The sequence below is a fragment of the Polypterus senegalus genome, chromosome 3 (genome assembly GCF_016835505.1).
Source record: "Polypterus senegalus isolate Bchr_013 chromosome 3, ASM1683550v1, whole genome shotgun sequence".
Lineage (NCBI taxonomy): Eukaryota > Metazoa > Chordata > Cladistia > Polypteriformes > Polypteridae > Polypterus > Polypterus senegalus.
The window spans coordinates 109329219-109345963 of NC_053156.1; the positions used below are offsets into that span (position 1 = coordinate 109329219).

The window sequence follows — 16745 nt, forward strand, 5'->3', positions numbered from 1 at the left end:
CAGGGACTACCCTAACTGAATCAAATGCAATGCAGGGGCAAGCCATGTAGCGAAACCAGTCCAGCATTTGGCACTCTCATGCACACACAAAAAGATATGCAATAATGTGTTGTCAGTTAACCTAAAATGGCATGTGGGTAGAAAGCAAAACACTCTGAGCACCGTGCAAATTTCAGAGAGAGTGCGAAAAATCTGGGAAATAAACCAGGATCATTGGGGTAGTGCGTCTGTAGTGCTAAGCAGTGTGTCTCTATGCTGACCATCTCAGCAACAGATCATGTACTAGTGTTAAAGTAGTAAGTGACAATTTCATCTACAGCAGCAGCTATTGCTTATTTTATACATCATTTATTTACATAGCCTCACCAAGTGGCTAAAATGCACCCCAGGTAACTAAATCAATATTCCAAAATTGAATTCTGTATTGCAAGTACAATCTTCTCATCAGTCACTCCAGCCAGATACCCTAAAAGAAGTATGAATTTCTACAAAAATGTTAAAGGTTGCTGATAAAAAGTACAGCAGCTTAAGATAGCATTTCTATACAGGCTTGGATGTTTATAAAACATACAAGTTCTTAGTCAGAAAATTAATTATTTCAGCAAACAAATTTCAAGGGTCAGGAACAGAATTTTTTTTAGGGCACTGGTTAAATGTATGTACAAAGGCCTGATAGAAAGGTGACAGCATTAGCAAAGTAATATGAAGGCTTGCCAACCTATACATGGAATCCATCAGACTGTGGTCTCCATTCGTCTACAACCTTAAGACATATCAGTCACTTTTGACGACTGCAGTATTCCAAACCAATTCACTGCACAATAGATGTCATGGGGGCTTAGTCTGTGGAAAGTTCAAATTAGCTGCTATTTACTTCTACTAAAAATATCACGAAGGTCTGCACAGAGGCTTTAAGTAAAAAGATTAAGACTATTAGCCCATCTTAAATGCAGCTCCTCTATGAATAATTTAAACAAATATTGACAAATAAAAAATACTGCAAGTAATCTAATACTGATTTTTGTGGCAAAGCAAAACTTATTCCTGGCAAAATGTAGCCAAATGACCCATGTTTTATGCAGTACAACAACTGAAAGAATAGCGTAGCTTCAAGAGTAGCACAATATTGCAGTAAAAACTTCTTGGTTTTTTGTTTTGGAACACACTATAAACAAACAGACATGTTTTGACTTAATTTTTAAAATTATCAAACAAAATCAAACTACAGAATTAAAAAAAAAAACTACTACTGAGGCGAGAGACTCAGAACTTGTATTGTGCAGGCCATTGTCAAACTTTGAATACATTTACTCAAAAGTAACAATATAAAGCTCCATGGAAAAATGTCTTTAAAGAAAAAAACCTGTAAGTTTGGCTGACAATTTTAAATTCGCATCACCTACAAAATGGAATTAAAAAAGTAAACTTGCAAGATATTACAGTTTATAATGTGGAGTTTGAGTTATACTCCCAAAGCTTATTTTTTGTTTGCAAGTTATTTTACAAAATAAATTACAGTTAAAAAAAATCATTCACATAATTCCCTTTTGCACAAGTCCCAGCACTGTCATATAAGAGGAAAACTTTAAAAGAATGTCTCATAATCTTGATCGGTTTCTTTCAGTAGCACAGTGTTGTAAAGAACACTCCTGCCAAGAGTCCATTCACTGTAATTCCTTAAGCGAAGCAACATTCCTTGACCCAGGCACTGCAATTATTGAAGAAAACTATGTGGGACCAATGATGTCGGTATTCAAAATAAAACAATTCAACCCTGAAATACCATCATTCATTATTTAAAAACTTTTCTTTTATATATTTATATACACAAAGTAAACTTCATAGGTCTCCTTCTGCAATCAAAGCACAGCCAGTTACATACATAATTAAACCCATGTGAAAGTTAATCGCTGTCGGTCTCATCTGGATACTTGGTGCTGGCTTTTATTGCACGGCCATTTTGGAGGGGCATTTCTTCATAGTCACTTCTAGAAAGAACAAATATATTTCATATATTAATTAATTACCATTACTAAAGTGAATCTAAGTATGACTGGTTGCCAGTAGTACTAACTATATAAAGAAAGCTGGGCTTTTTGACAAGCTCTTTTGTAATTTATGACAAAAAAAAACCTCAGCAGCTAGCTAATGTGAGACAAAAAAAAAATAATAAAAAATCAAGAATTAACGTGTGTCTTCAGATACTACCAGTCAGTGTAAGTATCAAATAAGCCAATCATAAAACTCTTTTCTATATATGTCAACACAGTCTGTTTTTCAGTGTTTAATGCACTTTTATCCTAATGAAGGCCACTGTGCATTGTTAAAGTAAGAGAAAGAGGCTAAAAAGTTTTACAATATTGTGCATATCTAACTAGAAGATACTCTGTAGCTGACAGTATGTCATGCTCTAGTTTATTTGGTAAAATATTTGATTTCACCTTTTAGTGCTGAAAAACAATGAACTGTAACAATCTGCTACTGGACAGGCATGGTAATAAAAGCAAGGCAAAATTGTAGACCCAAGACATACAGTGCATCCGGAAAGTATTCACAGCGCATCACTTTTTCCACATTTTCTTATGTTACAACCTTATTCCAAAATGGATTAAATTAATTTTTTTCCTCAGAATTCTATACACAACACCCCATAATGACAACGTGAAAAAAGTTCACTAGAGGTATTTGCAAATTTATTAAAAATAATAAAATTGAGAAAGCACATGTACGGAAGTATTCACAGCCTTTGCCATGAAGCTCAAAATTGAGCTCAGATGCATCCTGTTTCCCCTGATCATCCTTGAGATGTTTCTGCAGCTTAATTGGAGTCCACCTGTGGTAAATTCAGTTGATTGGACATGATTTGGAAAGGCACACACCTGTCTATAGAAGGTTCCACAGTTGACAGTTCATGTCAGAGCACAAACCAAGCAAGGAATTGTCTGTAGACCTCCGAGACAGGATTGTCTCGAGGCACAAATCTGGGGAAGGTTACAGAAAAATTTCTGCTGCTTTGAAGGTCCCAATGAGCACAGTGGCCTCCATCATCCATAAGTGGAAGAAGTTCGAAACCACCAGGACTCTTCCTAGAGCTGGCCGACCATCTAAACTGAGCGATTGGGGGAGAAGGACCTTAGTTGGGGTAGTGACCAAGAACCCGATGGTCACTCTGTCAGAGCTCCAGAGGTCCTCTGTGGAGAGAGGAGAACCTTCCAGAAGGACACCATCTCTGCAGCAATCCACCAATCAGGCCTGTATGGTAGAGTGGCCAGGCGGAAGCCACTCCTTAGTAAAAGGCACATGGCAGTCCGTCTGGAGTTTGCCAAAAGGCACCTGAAGGACTCTCAGACCATGAGAAACAAAATTCTCTGGTCTGATGAGACAAAGATTGAACTCTTGGTGTGAATGCCAGGCATCACGTTTGGAGGAAACCAGGCACTGCTCATCACCAGGCCAATACCATCCCTACAGTGAAGCATGGTGGTGGCAGCATCATGCTGTGGGGATGTTTTACAGCGGCAGGAACTGGGAGACTAGTTAGGATAAAGGGAAAGATGACTGCAGCAATGTACAGAGACATCCTGGATGAAAACCTGCTCCAGAGCGCTCTTGACCTCAGACTGGGGCAGCGGTTCATCTTTTAGCAGGACAATGACTCTAAGCACACAGCCAAGATATCAAAGGAGTGGCTTCAGGACAACTCTGTGAATGTCCTTGAGTGGCCCAGCCAGAGCCCAGACTTGAATCCGATTGAACATCCCTGGAGAGATCTTAAAATGGCTGTGCACCGACGCTTCCCATCCAACCTGATGGAGCTTGAGAGGTGCTGCAAAGAGGAATGGGCGAATCTGGCCAAGGATAGGTGTGCCAAGTTTGTGGCATCATATTCAAAAAGACCTGAGGCTGTAATTGCTGCCAAAGGTGCATCGACAAAGTATTGAGCAAAGGCTGTGAATACTTATGTACATGTGTTTTTTCAATTTTATTATTTTTAATAAATTTGCAAAACCTCAAGTAAACTTTTTCATGTTGTCATTATGGGGTGTTGTGTGTAGAATTCTGAGGAAAAAAATTAATTTAATCCATTTTGGAATAAGGCTGTAACATAACAAAATGTGGAAAAAGTGATGCGCTGTGAATACTTTCTGGATGTACTGTATATTTAAAAATCACACAGCAGATTAATTTATAATGGAAAAAGAGCTCCATGTTACGACAAACAAGTCTGGCAGGTTAGGAAATCGGATTAACCAATAAAAATTATTACTTTCTGAAGGTGTAGTCCTTTACTGTTTAGATAAGTTTAACTTTTCAAATACTGGTAAACGCATAGCATTGAAACCGCCTGTGGATTAAAAAAGGATGCTCTGTGAATGCTTTTCAGTTTTAAAGAAAATTATGAAAAGGACTGATATACTAAAAAAAATGTTTGACAAGTGCGAAATAATGTGCTGAATTTAACAGTATTAAGGAGAGTAACAAGCATGTTGAAACAAGTCTGGCCATGTTGAGACGTGTCTCAAGGTTACTCATGCACAGTTGTGGCTCAGTGCGAGTCTAACATTCCAAGAGGCAGGATGCCAGGAAAGTCCTCGTGTGAATCAAGTATGAAAATGCTAGATTTGGAGCAATGTTCAGTGATAAAAAGCCAAAAAAATGTATAAAAGTGGACTTTTGTGCCATGACATCACTCAGTAAAGTTTTCTCCAGATGTTATACATATTTATCTTCTTATCTATATCCATATAATTACAATAAATTATTTAAAAATAAAAACATAATAATAATTACCCATAAATAACTTCATCATCCGAGTCATTTAACATGGAAAATGCTGGATTGTCCTTCAGTTGGGAATCTGCATTAAATAGCATGTAAGAAATATTTTCCTTAATTTCACATGGAACAACCTTACCGTCGTTTTTCTAAAATAATACATATTTCAGTCACAGATGTATAGTATTTGCTGTACAAAACACATTTAATAACCATTTTTGTCAAGTTATTTAAGCTATAACAAAATAGCTAAAAGAGAAAACATACAAAAGTCACTGCTGGTCTTTGCTGAATCATAATAGTATGTGTATGTTAAAAAAGATCGTTATATTAATACAATATCCACAGACAAATAGCAGTAGTAATAATTCAACAACTACTGAAATAATGTTTATTTGATCCATACAAAAGTATTGGTTTAATTTGAGCATCCCACATAGTAACAGGTGATCTGTTCATTTTGAAGGCATTTGTTAGAAATGAGAAGCATTTAGTGGAGAACTCCACATGTTTGTGTATATTTTTTTTTTATAGTCAGTATTTAATGTAAAAGTACCTTTGTTCTCAGGATCACATCTAAGAAGCTTGCAGACATTGTGTACATAAGAGAAAATGGAATATTGCATAGGACTGTAAGCTCATGGAATATGGAGGTACACACTCTTTTTACAACTTATTCTGAATTCCAACACTGGGTTTGATGCTTGTAAATTTGTCTAAAGTAGCAAGTGTGAAAAGATTGTTGGATATGAGTAGCACTCAGAAAAATATTCTTTTTAACGTATGCTTTAACACTAAAAATAATAGGCATGTATGTTTTAGTGGTTAAGTGCAAAATGTAATTTAAAACAATACTTTCGTTATAAATGTCAGATCTGTAGTACACTGTAGATCAGTTTTATACTATGGTCTTAGTGAATCAGTTATTTGATTTGTGCACAGTGATTTTACTGTAGCATTAAGAACAGATTCTAGCAGTCAACCTGCCGACGTCTCAATTAATACAATGTTTTGAAAAACCTATTAACTAAAGCAGAAAATTTTGTTGTTTACCATAAAACATTATTGACACAGTAAATAACACTTTGTTCAACCGGCTACATAAACAAACAAGTTTGACCAAAAGAGACCAATCAGAACACTTTAATTCATCAATTTCTATTAATAATTCTTTAAAGCAAATGCAATATTTATTTTGCATTTATATTTTACCAATACTGCTTGTTATTTTTAAATATTTTTAAATTTACATTAAATTAATCTTAACATTCTGAGCATGTCACTTTCTGGAAAGATGTATATTCTAATAAAACATAGTAAAAGCTGTCTGCTGTTAGTTCTAGATTCCTAAACTTATCACAGACTGAATAGTAATATATTTCTATTAGTTCATTAAATTCTACTGCACCTATACAAATTAAACAAAGAGTAACCTATTAGACTTACCATATAAGGCATTTTTTGATGGAGAGTACACAAAGGCTAATGTGTAGAGATAAAAGTTCAATAAGCCATAGAAAGATAAAAATTCAGCTGGTAGACTTGTGCTAAGGAAAACAGTGTAACATGTGACATTTCATAATAATTTACAAAGTAAAGCAGGGGGTTGATATAACAAAAAATACATCTTTCTCAGTTTTGAAGTATGAGGCATAACCTCTGTTTAGACTAAGATTTCACATCCCTTTTGTAGCTAAAGTAGTAAACACCAATTACATGTGTTGAATTTTGCCAATTTCTTCTTATTTTCAAAAGGTTTTCTTTATTTCAAGAAAGTAGCCTTGTATCCCAGTCCATATTGTAGGTAAATATGCTTCAAATGTAGAGGAAGCAGTATAACAGCTTTTACATGGTCAGTTTGAAAGAATAATGGGAGATACAAAATGAATGCTACTACCGGATATGCCAGTGGAACTACAACATTCCTTTGACTTAACTACCTTCCTTTCAGTTTTACACCCTCCCTAAAAGCTTTAAAAATCAACTTGGAAAAACATTCTGTATCAGTGATCCCTTTATTCAGTAAATGTGGGTTACATTTGAAAGCCTCAAATGTTGTGGCTACTTTATACTCTCAATGTGCAAATCCAAGTGAAACGTTTGCACAATTAGTATTTATTAATACTTCTTCTGTAATAAGTAAATGTGTTAATTTAGATTTGTTTTTAATCACTAAAGCAAGACAACACTGTATAACATGAGCAATGAACTGTTCTAAATAGTTTTTACACATCTACATATTCATGTTAGTAGGAACAAAGGAATATAATAAAATGTATAAAACAAGAATTTGGAGAACAGGTGAATCCTTCTTCTATATGGATACTTTTACCTTCTTATGTTGAAGATATTTCTGGTATCAATTTTAATTTCAAATAAATGTTTTTTCATATGTGCAGGGCACAGTGAATTTATTACTGTACAGTATACATTGACTTTAAACATTTATGTATTTTTATTATTTATTTGTTATTAATCTCTTTTAAATTTACAATGATAAGAATATGTATGTACTTTTTATAAATATCAGCTGAGAACAGGTTACCAGCCCATCATACTACTGACAGCTGTCAATAGTGATGAACTAGTGATTCACATGACACTGAAATTTTAACGTGTTATTTTGAGGGGAAGAGACTAAAAATTGCTAAACTAAGGTGTTTCATGGATAGTGGTTGATGTCCAAAGCCCTTCTCCAAAAAAAGTCCATGTGGGTACACAGAGAATATGCAAAGTTCATGCAGACACTGACTGGGCCAGGTTTAGAACCCAATCTCTTCAAGTTGTGAATTGGCAGCTCTAAACACTGTGCTACCTATATAAATGCTAAAAATACAAAAATATTTAAGAAATACCATTTTATATTGTCAGTTATTATTTACAGTTCTGTTCATTTATAAATTCCTCTAGTCCTGTTTCTCTAACTCGCTGAATAACCCACAATTAATACAACGTAGACACATCAACATTTCTTAATTCAAAATCATTCCCAGATAAGGTGTATATGTCCTGCAGCTGCATTAGAATTTTCATTTTAAAAAGGATATAATTTTGATAGTGAGTTGACAATTCAGCTACGAAGTTATTTTGTAAAACTTTTGCTCCAAACCTTAGGTACAGTATGACAATGCTGCAAGAAAAAAAATAAATTTCACCTTCAAAGGAATATGGTAAAGGAAAATGACCCATATCAGAATAGTTGAAAGTAAGCAGAGACAGGATGGCTTCACAGAGACCATCATTTAAACATAATCATGCTGCAACTGACAAATGAAGTACAGGTACTTGCCCTGAAGAAGGGCATTTTAAATATTAAAAAACACAAAAATCTGTCACTGTACTTTATCCAAGGATTACATGCCATGCTAAAGTATTTAGATATTGTCCGATTACAAATTTTACCATATCTTGGCCCCATTCTGTGTTTTTTCTTCAAAATACTTTAAAACTTATTTTTTTATTTACTACTGTCACCAGACATCCTGTAGTCAGAAAGTAAAATATGACGGCTGAAAAAGTGTTCTGTGGTAGCTAGATGTACATGTTTTAAACTAATTGCTCCAACAAGGATATAATGCTTTGCAAGTGGCCTGTGACTAGAGGTATACTCAAGTCCACAGGACAAGAATTTCCCTTTCTTGATAAAGTACACTACCAATATAAACTTAGTTAGTTTTGAAACTTGATAACTAGCGCTCTAACATACAGTAACGTGCATGTCTGTGGATAGATGCTGCACCAATGACTCACTTTGTTACTCTGAGAAGGTCATTTACCCAGCCAGTGCTTAAACTCTACTATCATGTAATTTAAGCAAACCCATATGCAATACTTTAAAACTTCTAAGTTTGAACATAAGGCTACTGTTATAATGTGAAGTGGCTTATTAATAAAATTACAAAAAATTGGCATATTAGGTATTTAAAAAAGATTTTTACCTGATTACCAGCACCACAAAGGTTAAAGCTGTCAGAAATTTTAATCTAAGGTCTGAAAAACAACAGTAGAAAGCAAAAATTACTACAAACGCACTCTCAAAAAAAAAAAAATACATTTATCTTCAAATTATAATGTAACCACTCTAGTTCAAATTAACTTTGTACCTGGAATGTACCTGACTGAACAAAAACTCCTGACTGGTACGTGAAAGCCATGTGTTTAACAGCCACAGTTACTATATTTTATATATATTGTATATTATTATTTTCCAGCACAGAAGCAAATTGGATTTAGATTTGGAGAATTTGAAGGCAAAGTCAACATCTTGAACTTTTTGTCATGTTCCTCAAATCATTCCTGAACAATTTTGCAGTGTGGCAGGGCACATTATCTTGCTATCTTGCTTATCCCCATAATACATCCTCTACTGCTATCACTTCCTGAGGTAAATAATGCATATGCACCCAACAGTCCACATTATCTGAAAGAAAACATGATATATCAGAACAGGTCACCTTCTTCCATTTCAACATCCAGTTCTGAAGGTCATGTACCCATTGCAGGCACTTTTGGCAGTATACACGAGTCAGGATGGCACTCTAACCGGTCTGCAGCTGTGTTCGTCCATACGCAGCAAGCTGCAATGCACTCTGTGTTCTGACACCTTTCTCACATGGCCAGCATTACATTTTTCAGGAATTTCTGCTATAGTAGCTCTTCTGTAGGATCGGACAAGATGGCCTAGCCTATGCTCCCCACATGCATCAATGAGCACTGGGTGCCCATGACCCAATTGCCAGTTCACCAGTTGACCTTCCTTAGACCACTTTTGGCAGGTACTAACCACTGCACACCTCACAAGACCTGCCATTTTGGAGATACTCTGACCCAGTCATTATTGTTGAGATCTTTTCGTTTGCCCATTTTTCATGTTTCCAACACATCACCTTCAAGAAATGATTGTTCACTTGCTGCCTGATATATGTCACCCCTTGAGAGGTGCCACTGTAAGAAGATAGCCAATATTATTTGCTTTACCTGTCAGTGATTTTAATGTTGTGGCTGATTCTTGTATATATATACACACACAAACAGACACACACTTGCAAACCAAATTCTGAGACCAATTCTCTTATTTTACTGGAAAAACTCTTGCTATACTAATATACCAGTCCCACTGTGCCACTCCAGAAAAACATGTGAATTACAAATTTGTGGTTTATATTTCATTAAGTGCTAAAAATCACAAAATCAAGTATCAGACTATCACTGAATTTCTACTGGAAAACAATATACATTCAGAGATTCATTAACACTATTTACTACAAGCAATACTCTTTACATGCCACAAACAAGTGATAGGCAGTAGAATTCCATCATAGCAACATATCTCTTGAAGACAAGACAGGTTCTGGCCATCCTTCAACATCAACAAGAGATGAAAATGTTAACCCTGTGTTGAGTTGTAATGAAAATTCAAAGAATAAATGTCTATGAGATAAATAATCTTAGTAGTATCTGCTGCGAGTCCAATAAATCCATTAATTAATCAGAATCTGTGCATGTTTCAAATTCAGAATGTTGACTCCTTAGAAGCATTACCACATCCAACACTCAAAGAAAATCTCAAGCAAACTGGGAGAGAGAGTATTTTATAACTGGAGATGAAAAAATGTAAGCATGGTGATGGAAAGATTGCATGTGCAATTTCACATATTGAGAGTATAGTTCATGTTGATTCCCTTTGCCATTTCCAACTGTTAATCAGGGAAAAGTCATAAGGAAAGGTGTTGACAATCATTCTTTAATACCTCCCACCTATGTGTCAAATATTACAAAGAATATCTGCAAAACTGTGGATTTAAAAAGATACCACTTCCATTCTATCCTCCAGACAATGGCACCACATGACTATATTACCACCTGTCCCCCAATCTGTTATCACCATGGAACACTGTATGCCAATGATGAAGATGTTAAGTCAACTAAAAACAAACATTTTATCTAAGAGGCACAGGAAAGCTTCATGAACATTATGGCAAGTGTATTGTTGCTTGGGATTATGTTGAAATAAAAAAGTTGCATGATTTTACTGGAGTTTCCCTACTTTCTGCACACCCCTTGTGTGTGTGTGAAAGTATATAATATAAAGTGAGAGAAACCAAAAATATTTACCAATGTATGGCATATTCTTTAGTTCAGAGCAGGCTCTTACTATCAGGAACAGGAGATATAAAATATAGATGGACGCTACAACCAAGAAAAAAATCTTCATTCCCTGTTAAAAGTAAAAACAGACAAAATCATATTCATGCTGGTCAAGAAAAGGGCTATTTACAGCGAGTTTAATCTTTTCATTAAGCATCTTAATTAACTTGCATTATGAATGAAACTTAGTGAAAGTAGAAACTATAGCTTTTTATACAGTGAAAAAAAATTCTAAATGTACATGTAAATACAGTTGCAAAAATGGCTTCATATTTAAAGTTACTTTTTATTTCTGTCTAATCATCCTCTTTAATAAAACCCCTGTGTGCGTGTCTTCTGGTGAAGTGTGCATGCGTGGGGCATCACGGCACGTGTTCAGTCTCTTCCTATGCATTCCCTGTGTGTGCAGAGAGAGAGAGAGAGACACAGGTGCGTGCGCGCGAGAGACAGACATGCGTGCACGCACGCACGCACGCATGCCCGCGCAAGAGACACACTCACACACACACAGGCAGGCCCGCATGGGGGACAGACACGCATGCAGGCCCGTAACAGAGACAGACACGCACGCACGCAAACACACACACACACAGGCCCGCCACAGAGAGAGACACGCGCACACACACACACACACACACACACCCCTCGACAGAGACAGACACACACACACACACAGGCACACGCGTGCATTGTTGCAATGTTACTTTTCTTGGTTGTTTATTAGATTCCGGATTTTTCAAATGTTCATTTTTTTTCCCTGTGCTTAAAACTCATTAAAAAAGGTGTTTTTAGCGAGCGGGTCGTAAGGCTATAGCGCAAATTGTTGCAGTGTTAGTTTTCTCTGTTGTTCAAGGTTTTCTTAGTGTTAGTCAATGTTTTTACATTTAGTTTACTATTACGCTGTGCATTCAATGGTATAATTAGCTATATTTGTGCTTAAAATCTTAAAATAATATATATTTACATACAGTTCATACGGTCTGGAATGGATTAATTGTATTTACATACAATTCTATGGGGGAAAGTACTTCGGTTCCACTGTATTACTGTCCAACAAAATTACAGGCATTTTACGGAAATACAAACCAGTATTACTGAGATAGAAAATTAAAGGCACACAATACAGTGACGTATATTACAGCCACATACAAGGTCCCTTGCCATTTAATATAGACTGTTCCTACTAATGTTTATGCACTACTGTTCTAGCGCCCGTTATTGTAACGGGCTCAATGTCTAGTAATATATAAAGGCTAATATAATCTCAGTATTATTCAACAACATAAGGTAAAACTTACATGAAAACTTTCAGCATCTACCTTGTATTGGTAGGTTGGATCATGCAACTCATTCACTCTAAGAAAAAAAGTAAAATAAATATGTGGATAAATATATAGATGACTTAACAAATATACATTGCCTTGAAAATGTATTTATATCATAAAAAAAGTTAAAATGTTATACAGATTGGAACAAGACATGTTTTTATTGCAAGAAGGAACACATGTACAAAAAGGAAAAAAATATAAAGACAACATTATTTATCTTTAAGTAGCATGCTAGTCAAAAAGTCCAATGTGCTGCTTGCATAAATATTTAGATTACATACAGGAATTTTGGGGGATAACCACGTTCTGCCGCAAAAACACAAAGTATTTTGAGTTAGGCATCTAATAGCTTTGTATACTACTAAAGTGTGATTGTTGGCATTTTGATGGTTTTGTTCAGTTGTGATATACCTTTACCCTAACAGATGCATTTTTATTGCTTCTATTCTGGCCTAATGTAATGATATTCAGCCTTAATTTTAATACCTTCTGTTAAAGTTGAATGTGTACCAATGATACTAACTTCAATGGTATGCAGGCAAAGGCTAGTAGCGTTAACGCAATTTTGTTACTTTTAAATTTTTTCTCATTTTTTTCTTAAAAAAAAAAAAATAGTAACTTACAGCTTACAGAGCACTTGGGTCTGAATGCAAGAAGCATGTATCTATTTTTGTTTTTCAAGTTTTCTTTATGAACATATAAGTTAATATTAAAAGTATTACTTGTAATCTAGCAACACTAATAACCTTTTCAAAAATCTAAATATATTTGTAAGTTTCTACAAGTTTTGTTTAATGAAAATGGTCTTAAGCCACTTTTATGAAAGAATGCAATGAGCATCTAGAAAAAGAACAACCAGCAAATTATCACTTACGTTTGCCAAATTCCCAGTGTCACAGACGATACGCAGAGAAGGCCCACAATGAAAAACTTTGGCATATAAAAAGTTAAACACCTTCTTTCACCCTACACAAGAATAAGCAGATAAAGGTAATGTATGCATTACACACTCTTGCCAAAGTTGACAATTATGGTACATAAGCAAAAAGTCACTTTATTATATTTCACAGATACATGTGTTACTACATAACCTGGACATTTATAAATAACAAATTAACTAAAATATAATAAAATATAAATTGTGCATTTTTTCACATTTATTGTACTCAAAGGACATGCTTTTGTTGTTTTTAAACAACACAAGATCAACATGCTACTATCAAGTTGTACAAAAAGTGTTTTCAGTGAGAGTGTTTACCTTGCTCTATAGCCATACACATTCAGTACGACAAGATAAATCTGTAATTTTAGCCATGTTGGACCTTAGTCCATCAATCTATCCATTATCAAACCCGCTTTATCGTAACTACACGGTCAGCTGGAGCCAATCCAAACCAACACAGGGCGCAAGGCAGGAAACAAACCCCGGGCAGGGCACACACACACACACACACACACCACTCACACACCAAGCACACACTAGGGACAATTTAGGATTGCCAATGCACCTAACCTGCATGTCTTTGGACTGTGGAAGGAAATCGACTTACCCGGAGGAAACCCATGCAGACACGGGGAGAACATGCAAACTCCACGCAGGGAGGACCTGGGAAGCGAACCCAGGTCTCCTAACTGCAAGGCAGCAGCGCTACCCACTCATTAATAATGAATTAAATAAAATATACAGTAACATGTCAAATTATACTGTGGAATAATAAAACAAATCTAGAGACAGGTGCATTTTTAGACTTTCACAGACTTTAAAATTCAAAATAACATAATGTAGCCCCACTGAAAATAAGAATGCTGGAAATGCATGTCAAATTAAATGCAACGTAATTTTCTTCAGTAAAAACTGATCTGTGAAAATTTTCCCACTTTAATAAATGGAGTTTCTGATAGATGGGTCATAGCTTAACACCTTATGTCCAAAGCGGTTTTTGGCATTATTGCGCCTAAATTACATACCCAAAAATAAACTGCTAATATTCTGCTTATGTAATAAATGAGTTGCAAATGGCTGACCAGTATTGAGTATAACACTCCAATTTTTTAAAATATATGAATAAAAAAATTTTGCTTCACACCAATATCAACTAAATAAATCACAAAAAAGTTAGGTGTCTTAGGAATTTCTCTCCAAAGAACTGAACTTTACAGTACATAACCAAAACATTTTATGAAGCAATTTCAATTTTTTTCTGTGCCCCAATCTGTTAGCTATCACTGTACGAAGTTTACATTTCATATTCAATAGCATTGCAGAGTTATACTGTTTCAACAAGGTGCCCCCATCACACTTTTGGACCTCAACAGTGATATGAAACCATGTGATGCCACCTATAAGCAATGATAGCTCAGCAATGACTCAAAAACAAAAGACCAAATTTTCTGGAGATGTTCGTGACATTATAAAGCTAGTTTCAGTAAAAACTTGAACAATTTTAAAATACAGGTTTTATCACTATTCAATTTTTTAATATTAAAATCACTCATAACATGGTAATTTTTCATTTTGGGGATGGCATACTATTTACAGAAAATACAGAGTTGGAACAGAGCTTTAAAACAATATGGGAACCATTTCTGTGCAAATTATATTTTGGGAGATATTGCCAGTCAAAGTAATCACCCAGTTCAGACTTTATTAGCTTAAATCTCCCTTAATATTGATCCAAGACACATGCAATTTCAGTTCCATTGGTTACTCATAAGATCAAATTAGCATGCCAAGTTTTGTTAAAATCTGTGACGATGAGGTCCAAAAGTGTTATGATTTGACATGGAACTACCCTGCTGCTGTAGCCCATCTGTTTCAAGGTTTGACATGTTGTGCATTCACAGATGCTCTTCTGCATACCTCTGTTGTATCAAGTGGTTATTTGAGTTCCTGTGGCTTTCTATCAGCTAGAACCAGTTTGATCATTCTCCACTGACCTCTGGCATCAACAAGGTATTTTTACCCAGAGAACTGCCGCTCATTGGGTATTTTCCCTTTTTCGGTCCACTCTCTGTAAACCCTAGAGATGGTTGTGGGTGAAAATTCCAGCAGATCACACACATACACACACTCTATATCTCACTCTGAATCATTTGGTTTGGCAAATTGCGCAAACCTTGAAGCTAATATTATAAAAAGCAGTCAAACATTTTTATGTCCATTTTATAAGTATCCATTACATTAAAACCTTGCAGTCGTCTCCATGATAATTAGACACAGCTAATGAGTTGAATTATTTCTTCTTGTCACAGTGCAATTTCTCAATGCACTTCTTCCCCCCTTACTCTCTTTTGTTGCGTCATTATTATAACATGCAATGTAAAAAGCTTACAGTTCAATAACATTTCACATGAGAATAAAAACTGTGCTTAAAATTTCATTTCTGTATACCTAGTCTATTATTATTATTTGGTATTATTACTATTAGTAGAGACATACCAGGAAGTGACAATATTTTAAAATGTGCAACTGCATGCAATTTACTGACAGACTTTTCTATTTTTTAATAGAACCAAATTAAAAGCAATGAATGTAAAGATGTTCTTCCCCAACCTGAACTCTTATTCCATGGTAAACACACAACCAGAACAGCAACATTGCACAAAGAAATATGGCCTGGAAGATATCATCCAACATGCCAGGAAACCAACTGGTCATCAGAAACGAAAGAGGAAAGAATGGATCTGAAATACAGGAAAAATGTATGAAACTACATGTAACAACATCACTATTTTTTTAAATTTAAAACACATTAAAGGAAGACTCTAGTACTAGCCGAGGAAAATCTTTAATCTCATGTTTTCATGCAGAATGCAGAGGAGTTAATTTTATGATATAATAGAAAACAATATTGATCAATGTCCTGCAATGGCAAACAATGTTACCGGTAAATATGTCGAAGGAAAAAAGAAAAAAAAAAATCTTGTTTTACTCGCATAATCCACAAGTCCACTACCCAGTCATTGTGCTTAAAATGTGCAAAGAGCATACTTTTTTGATAAAATGTTGTAAGTAGCTACTTCCTGAATTATCGGCATGCATGTAAACAGGAAACCTAAAACACCATGAAAAGGACTTTTTAAATTGAAGACCCCCCCCCACCCTCAAATTCGTTGCTCAAGAGTCCGGTTTTTCCAAGTCAAAAAATGACTTCCTTAAGGATTTCCTCTTTATGTGTGTGTTTATAATTCAGTAATTAACTACATAACATTTTAGTAAAAAACATGCATTTTGCTCATGTTTATCTTTATACTTTTTCATGGATAATTTATACATTGTTTGCCATTGTACAACAACTAGTTGCTATTACCTTCAATTATGTCAGACTTATTTTTCTACATTCTGCATGAAAACGTAAGATTAGAATCTCAAATGTCCCATTTATAAAACAAAAACATTTGTTGAATTCAATAAATGTTTAAAATGTACTTCTAATTTTTACTTTTAGAAATGACAAAGAAAACAAAGAAAAAATCAATAACTATATGATAAGA

At 35.0% G+C, this 16745-nt stretch overlaps 1 protein-coding gene across 2 annotated transcripts in view; it reads right to left on the reverse strand.

Annotated features, from left to right (window-relative positions):
- Positions 1-347: 347 nt before the first annotated feature.
- The window catches only part of tmem181 (transmembrane protein 181), a 55869-nt gene continuing 39471 nt past the window's right edge, over positions 348-16745 (reverse strand). For both annotated transcript variants that reach the window (XM_039747777.1, XM_039747779.1), the window contains exons 9-17: positions 15805-15935; positions 13126-13217; positions 12222-12279; positions 10891-10993; positions 8715-8766; positions 7824-7906; positions 6223-6312; positions 4792-4858; positions 348-1988 (exon numbers count right to left, since the gene is read on the reverse strand). In XM_039747777.1, the coding sequence (XP_039603711.1) occupies positions 1904-1988; positions 4792-4858; positions 6223-6312; positions 7824-7906; positions 8715-8766; positions 10891-10993; positions 12222-12279; positions 13126-13217; positions 15805-15935 (761 nt within the window). In that variant the 3' untranslated portion in view covers positions 348-1903. The remainder of the gene's footprint in view (positions 1989-4791; positions 4859-6222; positions 6313-7823; positions 7907-8714; positions 8767-10890; positions 10994-12221; positions 12280-13125; positions 13218-15804; positions 15936-16745) is intronic.